At 39.1% G+C, this 27,597-nt stretch overlaps 1 protein-coding gene across 1 annotated transcript in view; it reads right to left on the reverse strand.

Annotated features, from left to right (window-relative positions):
- Positions 1–27,597, reverse strand: part of sns (sticks and stones) — a 345,229-nt gene that overhangs the window by 253,618 nt on the left and 64,014 nt on the right. Inside the window, exon 4 of the mRNA XM_069507275.1 lies at positions 19,755–19,934. Within this exon, the coding sequence (XP_069363376.1) occupies positions 19,755–19,934 (180 nt within the window). The remainder of the gene's footprint in view (positions 1–19,754; positions 19,935–27,597) is intronic.

Raw genomic sequence — 27,597 nt, forward strand, 5'->3', positions numbered from 1 at the left:
GCCTAATATTAATTGACATATATACGAGTAACTAGCTGACCCGCCCCGGCTTCGCTCGGGTGGAATTTAGAAAATTGAGGCGGGGGTTCCAAAAATCCTGAAATGCATATTTCTTCATTTGTTGCCGAAAAACTAAAATACCAATTTTCATGCAAATAACATGAAAAATGACGGACTTTCATACCAACTTTCATCCCCGATTTAACCCCCTTGGTAGTAGAATTTCCAAAAATCGTGAAATACGTATTTTTTTCATTTTTAACCAAAAGCTTAAATACATTTTTTTATTTTTAACCAAAAGCTTAAATACCAATTTTCATCGATATAACTTCAAAAATGACGTACTTTCATACAAACTTCCATCCCCAATTTAACCCACCTAGGGGTGGAATTTCACAAAATCCTTTCTTAATTGATATATACTCTTTACAAGGAACACACCCTCCAAATTTCATGTCTCTAGGACCAGTGGTTTAGGCTGTGCGTTGATATATATGTCAGTCAGTCAGGACTTTGAATTTTATATATATAGATATTTGATGCAGGATCAAACCGAAAGTTCCCTCACTTATTCGATTTTTATTTATTTTTATGCATCATAGTTTTTGAATTATCGTGCAAAAATATGACTGTAGTACGGAACCCTCGTTCCGCGAGCCTGACTCGCAGGTACACTCTAGTAGTACGTGTGTACAAAAGACGCAGGAGAAAAATGCATTATAGAAAAACGTATAAACTCAACAAAAGTTTGAAAAACAGGAACTTATTAAAGTTACATTCTCCCCAGTATTGTCAGCTCTAAAAGGTTAATTTTGCACACCCGCGAATAAACTCCGCAACACAAGCGACATAAAAGCCGAGCTTTCTTTTTTAAAGTTGCAACTTTTTAAAACCTCCGGCTTGTTGGGAAAGTGGGGCACAATGGGCCGAAGTTGGGTACACCGATACTTTGTCTAGTGGTTTTTTGTGTTGTTTCATAAACTACGTGTTGTTACCTATACTCACTAATATTATGAAGAGGTAAAGTTTGTATGTTTGATTGTAGGGGGTAATCGCTGGAACTACTGAACCGATTTTGAAAATTCTTGCACCAGTAGAAAGCTACATTTTTCCTGAGTGACATAAACTATATGTATTATTTTCAAATAAATTAGAGATCCTTGCGAAAATTGTAATAAGCTAGCCCGTGTGAGGCGGGGACGGGACGACATAAAAGGCGAGTTTCCTTTTTTAAGTAGCAACTTTTAAAACCTCCTGCTTGTTGGGAAAAGATACTTTGTCTAGTGGATTTTTGTGTTGTTTCATAAACTACGTGTTGTTACCTATGCTCACTAATATTATGAAGAGGTAAAGTTTGTATGTTTGATTGTAGGGGGTAATCTCTGGAACTACTGAACCGATTTTGAAAATTCTTTCACCAGTACAAAGCTACATTTTTCCCGAGTGACATAGGCTACTCGTATATATTTTATTTTCAAATAAATTAGAGATACCTGCAAAAATTGTAATAAGCTACCCCGTGCGAGGCCGGGGCGGGTTAAACGAGATAAAAGCCGAGCTTTCTTTTTAAAGTTGCAACTTTTAAAACCTCCGGCTTGTTGGGAAAGTGGAGTACAATGGGCCGAAGTTTGGTACACCGATACTTGGTCTAGTGGTTTTTTGTTGTTGTTTCATAAACTACGTGATGTTTTAACTTACAAGCTGATATTTAAAACGAGACACTGACTGGCAATGTCGCCAAAGCGTTTATGCATAAGTAAGCGTTTGCTTCTTATATAGCGAAGTGCGACGCGCAACGCGCCGCGTCTCCAGTAAAGAGCCCTAAAACTTGCAAAAAGATTAACTTTTAAACAGCCAGCAAACTCAGCGAAACGTACAAAACAGAGAACTTGTTAAATGACCATTCTCTGAGGCATTGTCAACATTTCGCCTTTAGAAGTTAATTTTGCACCCCCTCCGGGGATAAACTTCAATTGTGCACCGACACAATGGCGCTGCGCGTTCTTTCTACAGCTCTATTCCTTTTTTAACTTTACGAAATTCGGGTATTATTTTATTTTATTTCCAAGGAATGTGTTATATTATTATAATTATCTTTCTGATAAAATATAGATATAACTAATGTATCAATATTTACAAGAGTCGAATATTAATAACGCGGACGGACATAGGCTAGGTACTTTTTATCCCGGAAAATCAGAGATCTCTGATTCTCCCGGTCAAAACGTACAAATGGGATTTCGAAAAACCATTTAGGTTTTGCCGTGCGATTAAGTCTAAATACCTAATTTGGTAAGTACTGAAATAACTTGCATTCCAAAGACGGGTGTAGGCTTATCCTGAAAATCAAACAGTTCCCACACGTTTTCAAGAAAACTTTAATAGATAGATAGATAGATAAAAAATACTTTATTGCACACAAATAGTCATTTGTGGGAATGAGTGTAATATTTTATAATAAAATTCCACAACCAATTTTAGACTTGCCTTTACACAAGTTTAAAAAATGTGTTAAAAGTATGCTCCTAAAAAAAGCATATTATACAGTCGCAGACTATGTAAACGATAAAAAAGCTTGGATTTGACTCGCTCCAGCAATGCACGGGGCTGCAATGGCTTGTATAGTACGGTATAATAACATTGTAAATTGAAAAATTAAAAAGAGCAACCGCCGAGTTTCTTGCTGGTTCTTCTCGGTAGGAACGGCATTCCGAACCAGTGGTAAATTAAAACTACCTGACTATTCATAAGCACTTTTAAAAAGTTTACATGAATAAAAAAACATTCTATTCTATTCTAAAAAGATTACATAACTATTACAGAAACTAAAACTAAAAAAAAATTGTATGCAAAGGCGGCCTTATTGCTCACAGCAATCTCTATCAGGCTACCTTTGGTGAAAGGAGAAACTAGGTGTGTTGGATAGTAGGTACTTTAATCTACGCGGACAAAGTCATGGGCATCATCTAGTACGTGACAGGTCGAGATAGCAATCGGAGTATGAGGCGGAGGACGCCCTACACTCCCGGACGTCACCCGCGCTATCCCGCACCGGGTTAGCGCAAGGGCTGTGCGGGTGTCCCCGCCCCGATTGCCTTCTTGACCTGTCGACTATAGTTACTAGTAGGTAGGTACCTATATAAAACTCTCATCAAATATAAAAGGAAAAGGTGACTGACTGACTGACTGACTGACTGAATAACTGACTGACTGATCTATCAACGCACAGCTCAAACTACTGGACGGATCGGGCTGAAATTTGGCATGCAGATAGCTATTATGACGTAAGCATCCGCTAAGAAAGGATTTTTGAAAATTCAACCCCTAAGGGGGTGAAATAGGGGTTTGAAATTTGTGTAGTCCACGCGGACGAAGTCGCGAGCATAAGCTAGTCAAATATAAAATTCTTGCAAGACATTTCGCGTATCTAATCCATACGAGATCTTCCATCCAATCTTGAAACTTAGCGCCGAGAATGTAACAAATCCAGCTAACAAGAAAGTCTAGTTACAAAAACACTTTTAAAAGATTAATTTTGCCACTTCATCCGCAAATAAACTTTCATGTACAAAGACTTTTATGTAGTAGGTACATAAAAGAAAAAGATGTGCTTTCTTTTAAAAGTTGTAACTTTTAACAAAACCCGGGGCTTGGCTGGAAACTTTGGGGCAGAATACACGATACTTCGTCTAGGTACTAGGGAATGTTTTTTTTTAAATGTTTGCCTTAACAAACGACGTGTTTCAGAGTTAAAGTTGATTGTTGAGAGATGAATAATGTCTAAAGTTTTATCCTGAAGCGGCTAGGTTCTTTTTTTAAACAGGACTTTTATACCTAGGTTACAAAAAGTCCATACTAATATTATAAAAAGTGGTTTTTTTATAGACTAGCGCTTGGCTGCAATCAGACCTGGTGGCAAGTGATGATGCAGCGTAAGATGGAGCGCGCTTGGCTAGATGATGCCTATTCACTCTTGACTTGAATCTGATCTGACTGACTGATCTATCTTTTGATCCCGAAAACTCAAAGAGTTCCCACGGGATTCTTGAAGGCCGATTTATATTAAATTTGGTACAGAGGTAGCTTGCATCCCAGAAATTGACAAAGACAAGTGTTCCCATGAGATTTTTAAAGACTTAAATCCACGTGGACGAAGTCGCGGGCATCATCTAGTTTTAAATAAACTTCAAATTACTATACCTACACGTGGCAATGGTTGGAAAACCCTGAAAAGCAAACTAGGATATACTTACAATTTATTATTTACAAAAAAAGGTTTAACAAACGTTGCCACCTCGCGTTCTAATCCCGGATTACCCAATAACAATGAACTTTTACAAGTTTTCCCGGCAGTGGCGTAGCTAGGCGTGGGCAAAGTGGGCCCTTACCCACGGTCTCGCACTTAAAGGGGCCTCGCGCTGAGAAATATAAAATTCAAGACCTCTTTAGCAATACTTTAAATCCAAGCAGATTGGGCTGCAAATGTTAATTACAAATCTTTACTAGAGGACATCAGTAAAGCAAGAAGCCGAAGAACACTACTTTGTAAAAAAAAATGACGCAAATTACAAAATAAAACCTTCATACAAATCTTCTTGATCAGCCTAGTACCGGCCCACTACTGAGCACTGGTCTCCTCTCAGAGTGAGAAGGGTTTAGGCCATAGTCTGCCACACTGACACAATGTGGATTGGCATACTTCACACACCTTTGTGAACATGGAGAACTCTCAGGCATCCAGGTTTCCTCACGATGTTTTCTTTCACAGTTAAAGTGATATTTAATTGTTTTAAAAACGCACATGACACCGAAAAGTAAGTGGTGTGTGCTCGGGATCGAACTCTCAACCTCTTGAAAAGAAGGCGGACGTCTTAACCACTAAGCTATCAAATCTACACTGCTTTGCAATATTCTCCCACCGCGCATTTATATATTTTTTCCACTATCATGAGTAGGTCGGTATGGCCTGTCAAAGCAGTTTTAGTAATAATCTATTGGGCAGATCTTGGGAACGAAAGAAAAGAGGCCTCGCTGTTGCGACTTCCCACGTCCATAACAATAGCCCACGCTACGCTTCTGTTGCCCGGTATTGCCCCTCTCTTTTTAGCATGTAGCAATTAAATAGCTTTCTCTCTCTACCACGATCTCTCGTTTTATAAAAGTTTCACTGTTAGTCCAAAATTACGACCCTTACCTTTATAAAATATTTATAAAATCGCCCGGGGGTTGAAAGGGGTTGGTGAAATATCTTCGGGTTTGTATAAAGGTTGTAATTGGTTGGGAGGAAACGGGGGTTAAGATCGGTACATTTGCTTTCTACATGTTAATAACTACTAATATTGTAGTTGTTGGCTTATTGATTACACGGCTGCCCGAAAATAGGATAGTTATGTTCTCAGGGTTCATGTAGTATGTATATGTGTATGTCGGTAGGAAAGGCATTCCGAACCAGTGGTAGATGCATCCGACTATTCGTAAGTACTTGTAAAAGTTTATACGAATAAAAAAGATTTTTATTTTATTTTATTTTTTTATTTTATGTAGGTATGTAAGTTTCTTTATTCAACCATAACTTCTAAATGCCAGTACATATTTGGATTTATAGGGTATCGCTAGAATTCATCAATTATCCGGAGTGACACTGGGTATAAAAAAAAACTATATTATGGTAGAGCAGTCGTATTTTTTTCAAAATATTTTTGAACTGACTGACTAACTGACACATTCAACAAACAGCTCAAACCGCTAGCTCTAAAAAGACAAGGTTTTGTAAACGTACGTTTTCTTAATAACATAAACTCGTATCTACCTAATAAGAAAGAATTTAAAAAATTATAATTTTAAAAAATCGCGTGGAAACTTTATCTTTCCGGGGAAAAAACCAACTATGTAATGTCCAGATTTTTAACTAGAAAAATCAAATCCTATTTTTTTATTCGATATAGGCGCACGCTTGACCACGATCACACCTGATGGGAAGTGATGATTGTGGCCTAAGATGGGACGCGTTTGCCTTGAAGGTGCCTATTCGCTCTTGTTTTAAAGATACCCGGATTATAATTGACAGGAAACACTGATCTCGGAAGAGTATTCCAGACCCTAGCCATGCGTATAAGGAATGATGACGCAAAGCCTTTCGTACGCGTATGTATTCCATACAATGTATAGGCATAGTATAAGGAATGATGACGCAAAGCGTTTCGTACGCGTATGTATTCCATACAATGTATAGGCATAGTATAAGGAATGATGACGCAAAGTGTTTCGTACGCGTATGTATTCCATACAATGTATAGGCATAGTATAAGGAATGATGACGCAAAGCGTTTCGTACGCGTATGTATTCCATACAATGTATAGGCATAGTATAAGGAATGATGACGCAAAGTGTTTCGTACGCGTATGTATTCCATACAATGTATAGGCATAGTATAAGGAATGATGACGCAAAGCGTTTCGTACGCGTATGTATTCCATACAATGTATAGGCATAGTATAAGGAATGATGACGCAAAGCGTTTCGTACGCGTATGTATTCCATACAATGTATAGGCATAGTATAAGGAATGATGACGCAAAGCGTTTCGTACGCGTATGTATTCCATACAATGTATAGGCATAGTATAAGGAATGATGACGCAAAGCGTTTCGTACGCGTATGTATTCCATACAATGTATAGGCATAGTATAAGAATAGTCAGGTATAACATACCATCCGTTTATGTGGTAGGTACCTATATATGGAACTTATTTCATAATTTTCATTCGAAATTCCCGAAATAAGTTCTCAAAACTATATGCAGAGCATAATATATGCCAAATAAACGAGTGCAGTTTGCCAAAAACCTTGAAAACTATACGCAACCAAACTTCCGCTTTGCTTTGGGGGGCTCGGGACGGTGCTTTCTTCATACAAACGTAGGAGGGTAATTACTACATTATTTGATACTGTACGCTCAAAACTAAATATTATATCGATTAATCTCCTCATTATCTAGGTTTATTGATATATGAAACACTGAAAAAATCTTGATTTTAAAGTTACGAGCCTCAAAAGATTCCTATTTTAACACTAAATTTATGACAACTTTGGGCGTAAATAAGGTTAGGGGTATGAAAATTCTAAAGAAAAATAACATTAGACATAGTTTATTTATTCATTAGTTGAAATAACTATACTTTGCAAACATAAACTTAGTAGTTTTTTCTCAAAAATACTTTTCCTAAACCCTCGATTTCGGTGAAAATCGTCGTGCCTCTCACCTTTCTCATACAATGTCAAGTGAAAAGCAAACAGAGTCGGTCGAGCGTACTGCGTCACCTTAAGACAAACTCTTGCATACAGACCGGGCATATTTGCACTTGTACAACCAACCGCGGGGCAAAGCTAGGGCAATTTAATACTTTGTTCAAACAAATTGTTTTTGGTAACTCATACAATTTTTATGCACAAGATGGATGAAATGGAGGGAACTTTCTGGATTAAAGTGCGATCAACGGATGCCTATTCATATTAAAGGTAAAGTTTATAAGACTGCTGTTCGTCCTGCTCTAATCTACGGCTCGGAGTGTTGGCCTCTAAAAAAAACCCAGGTCTCTAGGCTGCACGTAGCTGAAATGAAAATGTTGAGATGGGCAGGTGGAGTTACCTTACTTGATAAGGTACAAAATAGGCATATTCTGGGCACCTTTAAAGTAGCGCCAATTGAAGATAAACTCTTGTAGAGACGCCTGCGGTGGTACGGTCATGTTATGAAAAGACCCGAGATTCACATGACCAGAAGTGTAATCAATGTTAGCGCTGGACCCAGACGACGGGGAAGACCTCGACAAAGCTAGATGTCAGTCATATTGAACGATCTTAAAACAGCCCAAATTGACCCCATGACGACCCAAAATAGAACAACTTGGAGAAATATGGTTAGGAGAGCCGACCCCAACTAACATGGGAAAAGGCTAGGCATATATACATATATATACAATTTTTATGCAAGACTAGATTTATATCTGCGATGATTGAACTAAATCTAACTTATATTTAACCGCCCTCCAAAAAAGGAGGTGGTTCTCAAATTCGGCCTGTTTTTAACTTTTATTTTTGATCAACAGGGGATGTTTCCGTGGTGGTCCTATAAAAGTTTCTGGATACACCTCCTCAATCCTGATGCTGCAAGGTACTGAACTCCTAAGCCGTGTGGATTTGGAAAGTTTGGCCGGTGAATTGATAGTTTAGGTACCACGCAATGACTACTTACACTAGAAAGCTTAAAAAAACCGACTTCCAAAGTAAGAAATAACTTTTGTTTCTACACGTGTATGAATGAAGTCGGGCGAGCATAATAAAAGAAACTAGAAATCAAAGCGTGAAGCTCGCTTAGTTGAAGCTGAAGTTATTTTTTACTTTGTAGTGATTTTGGAAGTCGGTTTTTTTATATTTTAAGCATGGCAAATCACTGTGATGTTCCTGTTATTCTTACTAGGATCGGATGAGTGCGTGATCGCTCTAAGAGAGTAAAATAGGGGTTTGAAGTTTTTGTAGTAAATATGGAAAAAGTCGCGGCCATCAGCTAGTATAATCTAAATATATAAAAGGAAAAGGTGGCTGACTGACTGACTGACTGACCTATCAACGCAAAGCTCAAACTACTAAAAGGATCGGGTTGAAATTTGGCATACAGATAGCTATTATGAGGTAGGCAGCCGCTAAGAAAATATTTTTGAAAATTCAACACCTAAGGGGTGAAATAAGGGTTTAAAATTTGTGTAGTCCACGCGGACAAAGTCGCGGCCATAAGCTAGTATAATCTAATTCAAAAAAAAGGAGCGTCAATAGCAAAACGCAATACTTACAAGGGTCGGAAAGAAATATATCAGACCCTATTGCTTATTGGATACGGAACTAGCGAATTTGAATAAAAGGCTCTCTCGTAAAATAGTCGCCATCGTATTATTGAGGTCGTAGGGATGGGACACGCGTACCTATCGATAGTATCGATTCCTTTTTAGGGTTCCGTACCTCAACGGGTTGCGAAGCTGAAGTGGCAATGGGCATTGCACATAGTTCATAAAACCAATAGACGTTGGGGTCCCAAGGTGCTAGAATGGCGACATCGCACCGAAAAACGCAGTGTTGGAAGACCACCCACTAGGTGGACGGACGACATCAGACGAGTCGCAGGGAGCCGCTGGGTTCAAGCGGCGCAAAACCGTGGCGTGTGGAAGTCCCTACAAGAGACCTATGTCCAGCAGTGGACGTCTATCGGTTGATGATGATGATGATGATGATGCACCTCAAAAGGAAAAAAGAACCCTTATAGGATCAGTTCGTTGCCAGCCTGTCTGTCTGTATGTCCGTCTATCGCCTATCAAGAAAACTTACTAGGGTAAGTACTTCCCGTTGACATAGAATCATAAAATTTGGCAGGTGTTTTATAGCAGAAGTAAAGGGAAAAATCTGAAAACCGTGAATTGGTAAACTTATTCTCAAGCTTTCCTTTCATTTAAATAATCCTTTACATTGTAGCAGGATTTTTCAATAGGTTTAGGTTTTCTGTAAACTTTGAACGTGTTGAGAGACTTCTCTAATACGTTTTCTGGAAGCTTATTATAAAAACTTACATACTGGCTAATAAATGAGTCGTTAAGTTTAATCGATAGATATCGATATCGATTGATATTTTCAGCTTATCTTTCTACGTATGCATGAAAGCGTTTCTTATGACAGCTTTAGTGAAGTATAGTGATGTGAAATATTGTTTGTATTTGTCGATGATTTACTTTATATTTATACCAGCGATATAAATGTTCTACAAGATATAGTGTTTCATAGTAGTACATACTCTTTTACCATAAAACAATACCGTAATCTTTTAGTGTATTAAAATTTGAATGTAAATACGAAATGTTATTGAAATTGGTTTTATATCAATCGAATAAAACTGGTTTTTCTCCTAATGGTCGTGTAAGAAATACGTATTTTGGGAAAACTTCGCGATTTTTTTGTAACGAGCCAAATTGTGCCAATCGTGTTTTGATTCACTAAACAATATCTTTAATTATTATAATATTAAAAAAAATAACTAAACAAATTTGTAGTTTTTGAGGCCAAAACTGGATTCTTCGAACATCCGAAATGTGTCTCAACGCCGCTTTTGTGCCGCATATTTTACCACGGGCCAGTCTACAATACGCGTCAGAAAGTAATGTACATCGGCCTTTAGAATGACGTTTCGGCTTTGAAGAGCGTTGTCTCTGTCACTCATACCTATGTGACGTTTTGTCGGTCTCAACGACAGAGCCAATGCTCTACAAAACCGCTACCTCTTTCTAAAGGTCGATGTACATTACTTTCTGCCGCGTACTGTACATTGACGTTTATGCTTTATACGAGTTATAGCAAACGTTTGTGGTTCTAGCTAGGTTTGTTCTAGCTTTAGCTTTAGCACTATAAGCGGAATGGAGAGGTATAATATTTAATAGGTAAATAAGTGCACCAAGCAAATCAACCCGTGTAACAGTAATATTACGTTGTGAACTAGAATACTCGTAGTTGAAGCTAGAATAGTGCTACTTCTAACTTAATTGGGGGTAAAAACAATGCGAAATGTTTCGTGTAAATGGACACACTGCTTGCGGTAGGAACTTGGCTATTCACGCACTGTCGTGCGCCAAGTTTATTGTTTTATGTACAAAACATCTAATAAGACACAGTATAGAGCGCGCAAGACAAGTTAAGTAGTCCAATCTGAACAAGAGGCGCTTACTTGCACATTGTATAAAAAACCAGCCAAGTGCGAGTCAGGGTCGCGCAATGAGGGTTCCGTACTACAGTCGTATTTTTTCGACATTTTGCACAATAATTCAAAAACTATGATGCATAAAAATATATAAAAATCTGTTTTAGAATGTACAGGTAAAGCCCTTTCATATGATACCCCACTTGATATAGTTATCTTACTTCGAATATTGAAAATACTAATTATTAGTTCATGACCACGATTTAATTTTTTTTGTGTGATCTAACCCTAAATTCACGGTTTTCAGATTTTTCCCTTAAAGCCAGCTATAAGACCCACCTACCTGCCAAATTTCATGATTCTAGGTCAACGGTAAGTACCCTGTAGGTTTCTTGACAGACAGACAGACAGACAGACAGACAGACAGACAACAAAGTGATCCTATAAGGGTTCCGTTTTTCCTTTTGAGGTACGGAACCCTAAAAACAGATCTCATCCGGCCTTGTGTATTTAATCCTTAGTCTATGACTTGCGCAAACCGACATGTAGCAACTTCAGATTGGACTACTTGAGTTGCGTTTTTCATCGTCACTTAGTTACTCCAAAACCAAAATACTCATGTCTCGCACACTTATCGATATTCCAAGACGCATGCCCTCAGAATGCTATCAAGACAACCCTTTACCCTCATAAACCGAGATCCTAGACATATCAGGCCCGCTCGATTCATCTCGGGGTTAAGCTTATACATACACTAGCTTATGCTCGCGACTTCGTCCGCGTGGACTACACAAATTTCAAACCCCTATTTCACCCCCTTAGGGGTTGTATTTTCAAAAATCCTTCCTTAGCGGATGTCTACGTCATAGTAGCTATCTGCATGCCAAATTTCAGCCCGATCCGTCCAGTAGTTTGAGCTGTGCGTTGATAGATCAGTCAGTCAGTCAGTCAGTCAGTCAGTCAGTCAGTCAGTCAGTCAGTCACCTTTTCCTTTTATATATTTAGATATCTTTAAGCAAGTCACAGTACCAAGGTCACTTATAGTTATAGCTGATATTCTATTTCACGAAGACCGTTTGGCTATGTTCGTGTGCGTGCACACGTACCTACACATTGTTATAGTGTGCGTGACGCTCAGTTTCAACTCTTATCGGTATTTGCAGTATGCACTACTACAACCAAGGCTGAGCGGTCAAAATACTCGTGTCTCGTCCACTTATCGATATTCCAAGGCGCATGCCCTCAGAATGCTATCAAGACAACCCTTTACCCTCATAAACCGAGATCCTAGACATATCAGGCCCGCTCGATTCATCTCGGGGTTAAGCTTATACATACACTAGCTTATGCTCGCGACTTCGTCCGCGTGGACTACACAAATTTCAAACCCCTATTTCACCCCCTTAGGGGTTGTATTTTCAAAAATCCTTTCTTAGCGGATGTCTACGTCATAGTAGCTATCTGCATGCCAAATTTCAGACCGATCCGTCCAGTAGTTTGAGCTGTGCGTTGATAGATCAGTCAGTCAGTCACCTTTTCCTTTTATATATTTAGATATCTTTAAGCAAGTCACAGTACCAAGGTCACTTATAGTTATTGTTCCGTACTGGAACAGAATATAATATTTTAAAGTCAACATAATTTGGAGGATTTATTTCTAGCAAATTTATCTCATATTTATTTTCGTATTTGTTCATTGGGTTGGTTTGTCGAGCGCCCCCTAGCGCCGATGCAACGCATGCCAATGCGTCCTTCTGATTGGCCATTCGGCGCCATCATATCTCTCAGATCGACTGCAATAATTGATAAGCACGCGTTCCAGTGCAAAACAAATTAATTTCTGGAATCTGGACTCAATCGATGTGTTGTGATTGTGATTTAACTGAAACCAGTGACCCCTTTATTTTCAAGACAATATATATGTGAAAATAGGGTGCTATCGACACAGAAGACCTGGGCCCAGGGTGTTATGCTGCAGCTGGCGCAAAGGGTAAGTGCTCGGTATATCATTCCCTATTGAACATATATTTTTTGGTGCCTCGAACCGCATTATAAACCTCCAGGTTGTGTTTTCTAGAAATACTTTGTGTTCTTTCCGTAAACTATCAATCCCCACGCGTTCGAATTCGGTGCATTTTGTTACCTACGCAATATGGCCGACGCCGCAGCGTTTGATATTTATGAAAGAGAAATAATTATTTCGGAGCTACGAAGGACACTAGATCTAGTTTCCGATGAAGAACAGTTTCGTGCGCGATTACCTGACTTAACCGCTCAACATCGGAAATTTATAAAAATTCAAACTAAAATCGAGAGAACTTTAATGAAGGCAAAGTGTTTTGATAAAAATGAACAACTAGACATTCGCAATGAATTTAATGACTGTTACTTTGAAATTTTAAAACACTCAAATAAATTAAAAAAAACGGATGAGGAGCGTAGACGATCTAGCATCTATTTACAACGCCCATCATTTTCTAGTGCCCATTTCGATAAACTACCAAAACTTCCCCTGCCATCATTTTCGGGTGAATCAACCGATTGGCAGTCTTACTACGATCTTTATTGTTCCTTAATACACGACAACCTTGCCTACACGGAAGTGGAAAAATTCCGATACCTATTACTTACTTTAAAGGGTGAACCGTATAACTTAATAAAATCTATTCCTATAACGGAAGATAATTATACAATTGCCGTTGATACTTTGGTGTCTCGTTACGACAATAAACGAGTTATCGCATCAAAACACATAAATAAAATTCTGGATTTGAAACCATGTTCAGAAAAAATATCTTGCCTTCGGGAATTGTTAAATATCTATCAAGAAAATATAAAGGCATTAGAGACGATGCAATTTCCTGTAAAACATTGGAGTTTTATATTGCTTAATCTATTATTACGAAAAATTCCGCATTCCGTGCGAAAACGTTTTGAACTTTCGTTGGCTAGTCCATCTGAAATTCCAAACGTTTATATTCTCATTCAATTTCTTGAACGCGAACTCGCTGCGTGTGAAATTACGGGTCAATCAAAATTTATCGATAACCTAGTAGGTAGCTCACAAGCGCGCGGTAATGCCGCCGTCGCCTCCGCTGGCCGACCCACCGTGCCTGTGACTCACACGAGTCGCATCGCGCGCGGTTCGTATCCCGCTAACGTTAATGAGTCCGCTAGCCAATCGCAACCTTATGCGCATAATAATAAGGTCTGTATTTGTTGCGGTGACTTTCATCACCTATATAAATGTAAAAAGTTTTTAGATCTTTCTCCACAAGATCGATATGCATTTGTACAAGGAAAAAACGTCTGTGAAAATTGCCTATCTCTGGAACACGAAAGGAAAAACTGTAAGAGTAGCTTTGTTTGTAAGCACTGTTTTAATCGTCACAGTAGTGCGATTTGTTTATCTCAAAAAAAAACCCACTGTTTCGACAGCTGTAGGTGTTACACCCGACGATAACAATGCTTCTATGGAGGAATGCAATACCGGCTCCTCGCTCCCGGTTGCCGCTAATTGTGATTCTGAATATTATGAAGACAATACCGGCGATATAAATGCTTGCTCCACGGCTTCTAAGGGTCGCTCTCATATCGTATTGCTATCAACTGCACTCGTCAACGTGCGTGTTGACGGCATCGACCGCGGGACCGTTCGCTGTATGCTCGACACGGGTAGTCAGGGGACGTTTATCACTGAAGCTGGCGCGCAGCGGTTGGGTCTATCGCGACGGACAATAAACGTACCGGTATTCGGTATTGGAGATGACCAACCTGTCTTTCCACGGGGGATAGTCTCGTTCAATATCACCCCTAGAAATCAAAACAAACCAGTCATACCAATTGATGCAATGATATTACCAAAACTTATTTCACAAATGCCTAGTGTACCTTTACCTAATACTGAGTGGGCACATATCAAAAATCTTACCTTGGCAGATCCTAACTTTCATACCCCGCAACCAGTGGAGGTAATCTTGGGTGCAGATGTACTATCAGAAATCCTACTAGGCAACACTATCTCGGGTCCACCTGGTACGCCGATAGCTATAAATAGTGTATTCGGCTACTTGTTGTTAGGAAAACTCTCCTTCGATTCCATCCCCCCGCGGGCATGTGTTAGTTCATGTTCAAGCAATATTCATGCTTGCTTGAGCTCCTTTAATAACGACAATTACTTACAGCGATTTTGGGAGCTTGAATCGTTCCCTGAACAACGGTCCATGACACGAGAGGAAAGTATGTGTGAAGACCTATATAAAAATACTTTCACTCGGGACAAAACAGGGCAGTACGTAGTGGCTTTGCCATTCAAACCTGACGCACCACGTCTTGGTAACTCGCGCGATACAGCCCTGGCGAGGTTGCGAAAATTAGAATATCGATTAGAACGCAACCCACAATTGAAACTTGCATATCACGCGTGTTTACAGGAATATTTAGACTCAAATCATATGGAGCTAGTAAATGATACTACTACGTCAGATCGAACATATTATATCCCTCATCATTGCGTATTCAAAGACTCCAGCACAACACGCACTAGAATTGTGTTCGATGCCGGCAGCAAGTCCAGCAATGGTCTGGCGCTTAATGATGTTTTACTAACTGGTCCCAAACTTCACCCAGACATCATAGATGTACTTTTAAAATTTCGACTTCACAGAATCGCCTTTACAGCGGATATCAAACAAATGTATCGCTATATCTTAGTTCGTGAATCAGATCGTGACTTCCAACGGATTCTATGGCGATTCGGTCCTGAACAATCTATATGTGAGTATCGCCTACGTACAGTCACGTTTGGAGTTAATGCATCGCCGTATCTTGCTTTGCGTACTATAAAGCAACTCGCAAACGACGAAGCAGACCGCTTCCCTATCGGGTCAAGGGTTTTAAATAATGACGTGTTCGTTGATGATGTTGTCTCAGGTGAGAACACCGTTGAAAAGGCTCTCATATTACAAACCGAATTAATTCAACTGTGTAAGTCAGCCGGTTTTGAATTACGCAAATGGCATAGCAACACATCAGCCATAGTCGCCACTGCCCAGCCCTCTGACTCTCATGGCGAGCGGCCTGAAATCGTGTCTATTGCAGGCATGGAAAACGATACCACCACCAAGGTGCTAGGATTACAGTGGGATCCTAATGCGGATATTTTCACCTTTAGCATAAAGGCTTCGTCCCGGCAGTGCACTAAAAGAAACATACTTTCTCAAATAGCAAAAATCTACGATCCAATGGGCTGGCTCTCTCCTATAACGTTATATGCTAAACATTTAATGCAACTGCTTTGGCTATCAGGCGTAGGGTGGGACGATAGTCTGCCTATCGATATCTCTGATTCTTGGTTAAACTTTCTTAATCAGTTGGAAACCCTATCCAACGTGTCTATCCCACGCCACGTTCTTACTGGCGTGAATAGTGTAATCCACTTACATGGCTTTTCAGATGCCTCTGAAAAGGCATATTCGGCGTGTGTTTATTTACGTTACATTGATGAACTCGGTAAAGTTCACATCTTTCTCTTACTCGGTAAAACGCGAGTCGCCTCCTTAAAACCACGACTGACAATCCCGCGTCTTGAATTAATGGCTGCCTTACTCTTATCGAAACTTATCGATAAGATCGTTCATTTGTACAGCGGTCGTATTAATTTTGAGAATATCTATGCGTGGTCAGATTCATCCATTGTGTTAGCATGGTTACGTTCATCACCTCACGAATGGAAAACGTTTGTCTCAAATCGCACGAGCGAAATACTAAGCCACGTCCCGGCTAGTTGTTGGCGTCACGTGCCGTCAGCTGACAACCCCGCAGACTGTGCGTCACGCGGTATGTTACCAGAAACCTTTGTGCAACACACTTTATGGTTTCAAGGACCCACATGGCTCTCGATGGATGAGTCCTTTTGGCCTGTAACAAAAGTTATAAGCAATACAAGCGAGGAAAAACGTAACTTACCTGTCGCCTTGAATACGGTATCTACGATCACACAGTCTGAAGATTTTGATTTATTTTCAAGATTTTCCTCTTTGGGAAAATTAGTACGTGTAGTAGCACTTGTGTTCCGGTTTTACCATAAATGTAAAAAAAATAAAGATTCGTTTTCCAATCATGTATCTGTTCCGGAGTTTAAATTTGCTTTGAGCCGTCTGATCAAAATTGTTCAAACAACGACCTTTAGTGATGATATTATTAAAATATCAAAAGGACATTGTCCTTCCAATACATTAAAACGTTTAAATCCTTTCTTAGATGATAATAAATGCTTACGTGTCGGCGGACGACTGCATAAATCTTTACTAGCTTACAACTCGAAACATCAACTGATTCTACCAAAGAAACACGTATTTACTGACTTATTAATTGATGATGCACATAACGTGCTTTTGCATGCTGGTCCTCAAACGGTGCAGTATTTCTTATATCAAAATTATTGGATACTATCTAGCAGAGATGCGATTCGCCGGCGAATACATCAATGCGTTAAATGCTTTCGTGCGCGCCCGGTGCGACCTCAGCCTCCCATGGGTACGTTGCCCGCTTCACGCGTGAGACCCGAACGTCCATTTCTTAAAACTTCCGTTGACTACGCGGGTCCCTTCTATGTGCGCGCTAACAAGGTCCGTAATGCAAAAATAATTAAATGCTATGTCGCCGTCTTTGTATGCATGTCCGTCAAGGCCGTACATTTAGAAATAGTTTCCGAACTAACTACAGATGCGTTTCTAGCTGCGTTACGCCGTATGACGTCACGTCGCGGAATTTGTAAGGACGTATTTTCTGATGGGGGAAAAAATTTCGTTGGATGTAACAACTTACTAAGAGATTTGTACGATTTTTTGCGTTCAGATTCTGTCCAAAATGAATTGAACAATAAAACCCTACAACAGGGTATCACGTGGCACTTCCAACCCCCATATAGCCCCCATTTCGGTGGAATTTTCGAAAGTGGAGTTAAAAGCTTTAAACATCACTTGCATCGCGTCGTAGGCACACGAACTCAGACGTATGATGAAATGCATACTCTTCTGTGTCAAATTGAGGCCGTACTGAACTCGCGTCCTCTTTGCATATTAAGTGCGGATTCCGCAGATCCCTTGCCACTAACTCCAGGACACTTCCTTATAGGTGAACCCCTCACTGCCATTCCTGATGTTTCACTGATAGATGTCCCACCTAACAGGCTTACGCGATGGCGTTGGGTACAGCAAGCTGTCCAACATTTCTGGAAACGTTGGAGCCGCGAATATTTGCATGAGATTCAACAGCGTAACAAGTGGTTTCATAATAACGGCCCTCCTATTCGTGAAGGCACTGTTGTCGTAGTATGTGACGATAATTTGCCTCCTTTGCAATGGCGCCTGGCTCGAGTTCACGCCCTTCATCCTGGATTGGACGGTGTAACGCGAGTTGTAACGTTGAAATACGGCAACGGCCTTTTCAAACGTCCTGTCGTTAAAATTTGCCCTCTACCTGAGCAATAATTCAATTTTCCCAAAATTATTTTAAAATTAAATTTAAAACATATACTTATTTAGTTTTAACCATTATTTTTTTTAATTATTAAGTTCATTAGTTTTGTTAAGTTTAGTTATAAAGTTAGTTAAAAGATCTACGTTCTTTTAAGGCGAGCGGCATGTTCCGTACTGGAACAGAATATAATATTTTAAAGTCAACATAATTTGGAGGATTTATTTCTAGCAAATTTATCTCATATTTATTTTCGTATTTGTTCATTGGGTTGGTTTGTCGAGCGCCCCCTAGCGCCGATGCAACGCATGCCAATGCGTCCTTCTGATTGGCCATTCGGCGCCATCATATCTCTCAGATCGACTGCAATAATTGATAAGCACGCGTTCCAGTGCAAAACAAATTAATTTCTGGAATCTGGACTCAATCGATGTGTTGTGATTGTGATTTAACTGAAACCAGTGACCCCTTTATTTTCAAGACAATATATATGTGAAAATAGGGTGCTATCGACACAGAAGACCTGGGCCCAGGGTGTTATGCTGCAGCTGGCGCAAAGGGTAAGTGCTCGGTATATCATTCCCTATTGAACAGTTATAGCTGATATTCTACTTCACGAAGACCGTTTGGCTATGTTTGTGTGCGTGCACACGTACCTACACATTGTTATAGTGTGCGTGACGCTCAGTTTCAACTCTTATCGGTATTTGCAGTATGCACTACTACAACCAAGGCTGAACGGTCAAAATACTCGTGTCTCGTCCACTTATCGATATTCCAAGGCGCATGCCCTCAGAATGCTATCAAGACAACCCTTTACCCTCATAAACCGAGATCCTAGACATATCAGGCCCGCTCGATTCATCTCGGGGTTAAGCTTACATATAAAGCGCCCTTCTTGCGCCCTTATACGCCCTACCCCAGCTCTGGTACAAGATTTTGCGCTTAGGTAATGCTTATTGAAGATTTTTCATTTTGCGTTTGTTTTTAGTGCTATTTGGAGCTTTATAGAGGTTTTCCGTTTATTTTATTGCAATTCTGCCTTTGCTTTTGTACCTATAATACGCGATCGGATGAAATGGCAATTCTCCCCACTTCATAGCCCAATTGCCACTCTCTACTCTACCTGTCGCCGACTATACCTATATTGGCATAGGTAATTTTTATTAAACTTTTACAACGTTCAAATCTTCTATCGATGATATTATATTTTCACGTTACTATGGTTATTAGGAAAAGGTCGTACTTTACAATACAATAACCGTGGCCTAGTGGTCAAAGGCGTTACCTAGGTACACTCAGGTTCGAATCTTGCAGGTTCTACAATTTTTAATATGTCTGAAAGTTACTTTTTAGTCTTAGCGCTAAAAAAGTTTAGGATACACTTATTTTTTTTATTATATTTAGATAAGGCTAGCTTTAAGTTTTATTGTAAGCAATTTAAAAAAAATTTTTTTTTTAGTAAACCACTTTAAAAAAAATTATAAATGAGTAATATTTTTACTAACCGACAGTAAATAAAAAAGAGGGGGTACTCACATATAACAGTCAGCGACGCGTTGGCTCGTATGACCTTGTGTTTCGGCGCTGGTCCGACTTGGCACTGGTACTCGGCATCGTCTTCAAGGGTGACGTTGACTATCCGAAGGTTGTATATACCATGACGTCGTTCACCGAACATGGTGTAGCGAGGGTAGCCGGGTATCACTGAGGAGTAGCCTGGGGACAAAACATGTATGTTAGTCTTCTCACACATATAGAATATAGATGGATAAATTCTTTACCTAAAAGGAAAGGACTGACTGATCTATCAACGCACAGCTCAAACTACTGGACGGATCGGGCTGAAATTTTGCGTGCAGATAGCTATTATGACGTAGGCATCCGCTAAGAAAGGATTTTTGAAAATTCAACCCCTAAGGGGGTGAAATAGGCGTTTGAAATTTGTGTAGTCCGCGCGGACGAAGTCGCGAGCATAAGCTAGTAGATGGATAAATAATTCTTTACATAAAAGGAAAGGACTGACTGATCTATCAACGCACAGCTCAAACTACTGGACGGATCGGGCTAAAATTTGGCATGCAGATAGCTATTATGACGTAGACATCCGCTAAAAAAGTGGTAGACTATAGCCGAACCCTTTCTCATTCTGAGAGGAGAACCGTGCTCTGTCGTGAGACGACGATGGGTTGATCATGATGATGATACTTTAACCGGCTGATATTCAACTGGCCCTAAGAGTCCAACACACTTTTAACTGGAAAAAATCAAGTTAAAGAGGTAGTTAAAACTTAAAAATCTGAACGAAGCAACGCTTCGAGTCCCTGAGGTATTAAAGTTTCTATTGAGGTTTGTTTGTAGATTGTAGCTACTTAATTTAACTTGGCACACCATTTTTAGGGTTCCGTACCTCAAAATGAAAAATGGAACCCTTATAGGATCACTTTGTTGTCTGTCTGTCTGTCGGTCTGTCAAGTACAGTACAGGGTACTTCCCGTTGACCTAGAACCATGAAATTTGGCAGGTAGGTTGGTCTTATAGCAGACATTAGGGTAAAAATCTGAAAACCGTGAATTTGTGGTTACATCATACAAAAAAAAATTTGTGGTCGTGAAATAATAATTAGTATTTTCAATTTTCAAAAATCATGTAAAAGGGTTTCACCTGTACATTCGAAAACAGATTTTTATTTATTTTAATGAAATATTGTGCAAAATGTCGAAAGTGTAGTACGGAACCCTCGGTGCGCGAGTCTGACGAAGTGCGAACTTGGCCGATTTTTCGTTCTACTGAATTCTAAACGAAACTTATTAAGCAAGTATTTTCTTTGGAATATGCTCATTTGATTCAGGTCTTTCTTTTATTATAAAAAATCTTGAAAAGTGCTTTCCTAGGTGATGTCAAACTTTACAAAAATGTTTTTCTTTCTTTTAATTTTCAGATGAAACGATTCTAAATACCTAAAGGTGTTTTGAAGTAAAACTTCAAGGGGTTTTTTCTGTGCGTATTTATTAGAAGGCCTAATTTAAAGAATAGTCATACAGGCGAAATTAATAATAATAAAATCAATCGTATCAGTAATCTTTCGATAGTGTAAAAAAGTACTAACCTTTCCCTTCATCCTACCTAGGACGTCCTATTTCAGGGTGGTGTAAAAAGCCTTTATACTTTTTAATCCACTAGATTCTGACATCGTGTAAGGGTGGTAAATTGGGCGGAATAGAAATATACCCGGATACGGAATAATCTACCACCTTACAAAGATTAGAGGAAAAAAAAATAATTTTACTTACTTGATCTATCTACCTAGTAAAGAATAGAAGCTAGCCGTCGACTCCCTTGTAATGTATATGAGGTGTTATAAATGAAATTTGCTAGATGTTAGGCAAAATTGTTTTTAATGTAACTTTTACCGGGGTCGCTTAATACATAATGATGGCTAATAATGCTTAGTTATTCTAGCTTAATGCCAAGACTTAATTTAGATACATTAGAATGCCTTAGGTAGATAGTACATAAAATCTATGTTTTAAATTTAAGATGCCATTGGCATGGAATAGACAATGACACAGTAAAATTCATAAAATTGTTTCAAAATAAAAGCTCAGTAGTAAAGACAGGGTTCTTACTGTACACATACACTAAGAAGGTTCACTAAACTGTTCCAGGATACAAACATTTGCTTACTTGTAGGTGCGAAGACTGCAATGTAGCTGGACGGCATCGGCCAAGATCCAAAACTCAATTTAACTTGATTCTTCACAACCGAAATGTTTCCTTACAAAGATTTTCACCAAGTCTTATCCATAGAAATTAAGTTGCCAACGTGAATGTGCAAAAGAAATAAATACGGAAAACGAAAGCGAAAAACGGAAAACCGAAAACTAAAAACGGAAACGCAAACGGAAACCCTATTGAACTCCTGGCCACCAATGGTTTTCAGGAGTCCACCCACAACCCATTATCCTCATTTATTTGGGAAGGTAAAATAACTGGAACATAATTGATGAAACATTGTAATACGTTAGGATGACTAAATTTATAACTATTGTATTTTCCCAGGCGAAGCCATGGGCGAAAAGGAGTGAGATTTTCCTGGAACGAAAAAATTCGTCTTCACATGTTGACTCCAGAAAAATTCTAAATCTCACCAATCGGTGTTGCCAGACGCAACCCGAGTGTGGCCGCTCTCATTTAGTTTGATCATGAAGCCAATTCATTTTTGAATATTTGCGGAACCTAAGGATATATTATAAGAACCGTTTTGTTAATGACTTAACAATAAACAAATGATATTATGGTTTTATTTAATTATTTGTTTTATTTTTACGACAATTGACAACGAAGCAAACGCCATCTATTGTGGCTCGAATGAACTCTGAACATCGACCCACGCGTAGTTCTGCACCTTGATGCTAGGTGGCACCAACATACTTTGAACAAAATTGATTTTTATTAAAAGCGAAACGCTCGTTAGTAGTTCAAAATTTACAACGTCACAATACTTCCCCTCCTACGAAAAGGTTCAACAGGTTGAACCACGCTGCCCTCAGCGTCATCCAACAACTACTAACAATTTGCCTGAAACAAACAAACAAAAAAAACACAGAAGTTACGCGTGAACGCACATCTACTACTAACAAGGAAAATTGTCTAACAAAATAAATATACTGAAAACAGTGTAAGGTTTTATACATTATACTTAACTACACAACCCTAACTTCTAAAAAGAATATATACAAAAAAACTTCATGGTGTCTAAGACACTTGAGTGGAAACATCTTGGCATCATTCTTCAGCTGACTGATAGAATGCGTCTAGGCCTACGGTGGTTCACTCTTTTAAACTACCATCTTAATATTTGTTACTCAACAAATACGGAAAAACTGGTTGTGAACGGGTCCATCTGATATGGCAACCGTTCTCTATCCCATTCGGAAAAATAAAACCGAATCAAAATCGGAATATGAGAAAAAAAAAACGAAATAACTCTCCTAGAAAATAGATCTCGGAACAGAATCGGAAAAATAACAGAAATGATCCATTATCTAGAAGGAAAACGAAAACAAAACACAAAACCCCCCCCCTTTTCGTTATCCCCAAAGTACGATATTTGCATTTTTACTTTCTCAACCGGTTGGTCTACCACAAGCATTCCAATCATCACATATTCATCCCTACATACATCCACTACATTCCTCCTCAACTGAACCATGGTAATGTAACTGTTAACTCAGAACATCACTACACTCATTCAAATTCCTAATTGAATATTGATAACTTAAATATTCAAACAGTTTAGACCAAACTAAGTAATGGCAAATATCTACTTCTTAATATCCTTAATATGCCAAGTGCCTATTGGGTGGTTGTCAGCTACTCTAACTAGTTCATAAACCAAAGGTGACAAAACCTTGACAACCCTGCACTTTTCATACTTAGGTGCCAGCTTAGCTGCGAAAAAATTTGTAGCGTCGCTTTGTGGATAGGTCTTTTTCCACACTATATCCCCAACAGAATAGCTTGCAGACCTACGCCTTAAGTTGTAATGCGTTGCATACTCTGCATGAGCCTGAAACAAATTTCTCCTAACCTGACCAAATATGTCCTCCAAAGTTCCAAACTTTCCTGCGTATTCCTCCCTTGGAATTCCGGCCTCGTACTCCTTATCCGTGTCCTTATAGAAGGAACCATTTAAAACCGGTTCTCTAGCGTGGACAAGGAAGAACGGGGAGAATCCAGTGGATTCATTAACCGCACTGTTTATGGCGAACTGGACCTTGTACAGGTTTTCGTCCCAGGACCTGTGGTTATCTTTCACAAAAGCGGCTACAGCAGTCATAACAACCTTATTGTACCTCTCAACAAGGTTAACTTGCGGAGTGTACAGTGGTGTGTAGTGTAATTTCGGAATATTATAACGCTTAATGAGATTACGGAATTCAGATCCTGTAAATTGGGACCCATTGTCCACAATCACAGTCTCTGGAACACTATGGTTCAAAAATACAAAATTCTCTAGCGCTTTAACAACAGCGGCACCTGTGGCACGCCGTAACGGAAACAACATTGTATATTTCGAAAAACAACACGTCACCACAAAAAGAAATGTAAATCCTGATTTAGACCTAGGCAAAGGTCCGACTAAATCAGCCGAAATGACCTGAAAAGGTCTCTCGCAGACTTTAGGCTTCCCAAGCAGACCTGGAGTGGCTGATGTCGTGTGTTTATACGCAGAGCAAGTATCACAATTCTTAACGTACTCAACCACGTCCTTATACATACCACGCCAAAAATATCTGAGGGATAATCTGCGATGAGTTTTGAACACACCAAAATGACCTGCAGTTGCATCTGCATGGTTTTGTTGCATAATTCTAAGGATGTCGTTCTTGTGGACTACCTCTTTCCAGTCGAACTCACTGAGAAGCTGGTATTTACATTTACTGTAACGATATAGTTTATCGTTCAAAATACTAAAATTCGGAAAATTTGCTGGATTGATTTTACAGCCATTAAATGTTTTGTCATACCAGTCATCTACCAAAACTTGTTGACTAGAGTTATCATTACGATCACCAACTACATCTACGTGTATGAGTCTCGACAAGGTATCCGGAACTACATTATCACAACCCTTCCTATGTTCGATAACAAAATTATACTGTGATAATCTACAACCCCATCTGGCGAGTCGTCCTGAGGGATTTTCTAAATTTAAGAACCACTTTAGGGATGCATGGTCTGTGATAATTGTGACTGGCTTGGAACCAAAATAAGCCTGAAATTTCTCCACTGCAAAAATCACAGCTAGAGCCTCGCGTTCCGTCGCGCTGTAATTCCTTTCGTTTTTATTTAGGCTCCTACTGACATACGCAATGGGATGATCGCAACCATCGGTTTCTTGCGTTAGCATACCGCCAACACCATATGCAGAAGCATCACAATGTATTTTGAATGGTTTTTCAAAATTCGGTACCGCAAGAACAGGTGCGGTTACCAACGCATTCTTCAATGTATTAAATGCTACCTCTGCCTGTTCGCTCCACTCAAATTTAGGTGCGTTCTTTCCTTTACTCGTTAGTCTATTGAGTGGTGCAGCGATGGTTGAAAAATTCCTAATAAAGCGCCTGTACCAAGAACAAGTGCCTAGGAAAATCTTTACCTCCTGTGCAGTTTTTGGGGTCGGAAAGTTCAAAACTGCGGCAACTTTTCCAGGATCTGTGCGTAAACCAAATTCATCCACTATATACCCTAAATATTTCAAAGAGTTTCGAAAAAAATTACATTTATCAAAATTTATGGATAGTTGAGCCATTTTTAGTTTATCCAGAACTCTGTTTAATAAAATTAAATGGGTTTCAAAATCAGCAGAACAAATAACAATATCATCTATATAACAAAATACTATTCCATTTTCAATATCACTACAAAAATTTTGATTAAATAACTGGTCCATTAACCTCTGCTGTCGTGCTGGTGCACCGCATAGGCCAAACGGCATGACTTTAAATTTGAATAACCCTCTACCAGGAACTGTAAAACTGGTTTTTTCCTGAGAGTCGTTAGCTAACGGAATTTGCCAGAAACTTGAACTTAAATCAATCGATGATAAAAACCTTGCCTCTTTCAAGCTATCTAGAATTTGTGGAATGTACGGTATTGAGTATGAATCCCCCTTTGTCACTGAATTTAATTTCCTGCAATCTAGGCAAAATCTCCAGTCTCCATTTGCCTTTTTCACTAAAATTGCTGGGTTATTCCAAGGGCTTTCACTCGGAGTAACTACGTCCATTTCCAGCATCCTATCTAACTCTTTACTTAAAGCTTCCTTCTTTTCGGGAGAAAGTGGATATTGTTTTATTTTTATTGGCAAGGCATCACCGGTGTCAATAACATGTTCAATTAATTTTGTTCTACCCAATCCAATTTTCTCTGAAGAAATATCTAAAAATTTATTTACTACAGACTGGGCTAATTCTTTCTGTTGAGATGATAAGTTTTCAAAAGAAGTGATGGTATGAATTTGTTTATTATCAATCGCACAAATATTGTAAAATTGAGAAGGTGCCTTAATTAATTCTAAATTATCAAAAATGCCAGGGGCTAACTGAAATGTTTTCCAAAAGTCACAGCCAAAAATAACATCCGCTATTATAGAGGGTACTACAAAAAATTTTATTATGTGAGTTACGGAATTATAAGTAATCGGAATAAACATATAACCCATGCAATCAAGTTGTCTCCATTTGCCACTGAAAATGTGGTATCAATACTGCTATGCAATTTATAACCGAATCTCAAAAAAACCTTGTGCGCCTGGTTACCCAAAATTGACGCGCAAGCACCGGAATCTAGTAAACCTGTAATCTCAAACCCGTCAACAAAAACCTTTAAATGTGGCCTAAAGTCTCGTTTATCCACTGAATACAGAACTGTGTCAGGTAAAAGGGATGTTTTGTTGTTAATGACCAAGTTATTTACTTGTGTCTCTGCACAGTTCTTACTAATTAGTTTTTTGAATTTTTGTCCGGAGCGGGTTTACTAATCGCCTTTTTACTACAACTTGGACATGTCTTTACTGTAAAGTTCTGACGTCCACACGAAAAACATCTAATAAATTTCGGAACTGTCCTGCAAAATTTAAAGGAATGGTTACCCTTGCCGCACTTGTAACATAGTTGTTTATTTGTTTTCGTAAAATCAGTGCCTTTACTTGTATCAACCTTAGGTGCAGGTGTGACTGAAAGTGTGTTTATCTGTTTTGTCACTTGTTTGTAAGCAAACTCTGAACTTAAAGTTGCCTTACTGTTAGTAGGCTCAGAAAATAAGGCGGAACGCTGCCTCGCAGCCTCTAGTTTGCGACACTTTTCCTTCAACATTGCGACAGACTTAATGTCAACAAGAGCTAATTGTTCTGAGTAAAAAGGGCGAATATTATGTAATAAAATTTGTAACTTTTGTTCTTCGGAAAGTGGTGTTGACAACCTTGAAAACATGCCAAACATTACAGCGAAATAGATAGACACAGGTTCTTCAGAGCCTTGTGTTCTTGCTCGAATTTCACCTAGCAACCTGTAGTCATAATCTACTGCATCAAATTCCTCTAAAAATAAAGTTCTCAATTCTGACCAAGACGAAACTTGACATTTGTTGCCTCTGTACCATAACAATGCTCGGCCTGTAAAAAGATGAAATGCAGAAACAAATAATTTCCATCTGAAACGCCATAAGATCTTTTATATTCCTCAACGCGTTCGATGAAACTGCGCGGATCACCCTGTCCGTTGAAATTTAACTTCCACTTGGCAACATTTTTATCACCAGTGCAGTCAACGGCGGTACTCTCGGAATCCAGTGATTCGTCGTGAGACGACTCATT

Source organism: Maniola hyperantus, chromosome 25 (assembly GCF_902806685.2).
Source record: "Maniola hyperantus chromosome 25, iAphHyp1.2, whole genome shotgun sequence".
Taxonomy (NCBI): Eukaryota; Metazoa; Arthropoda; class Insecta; order Lepidoptera; family Nymphalidae; genus Maniola; species Maniola hyperantus.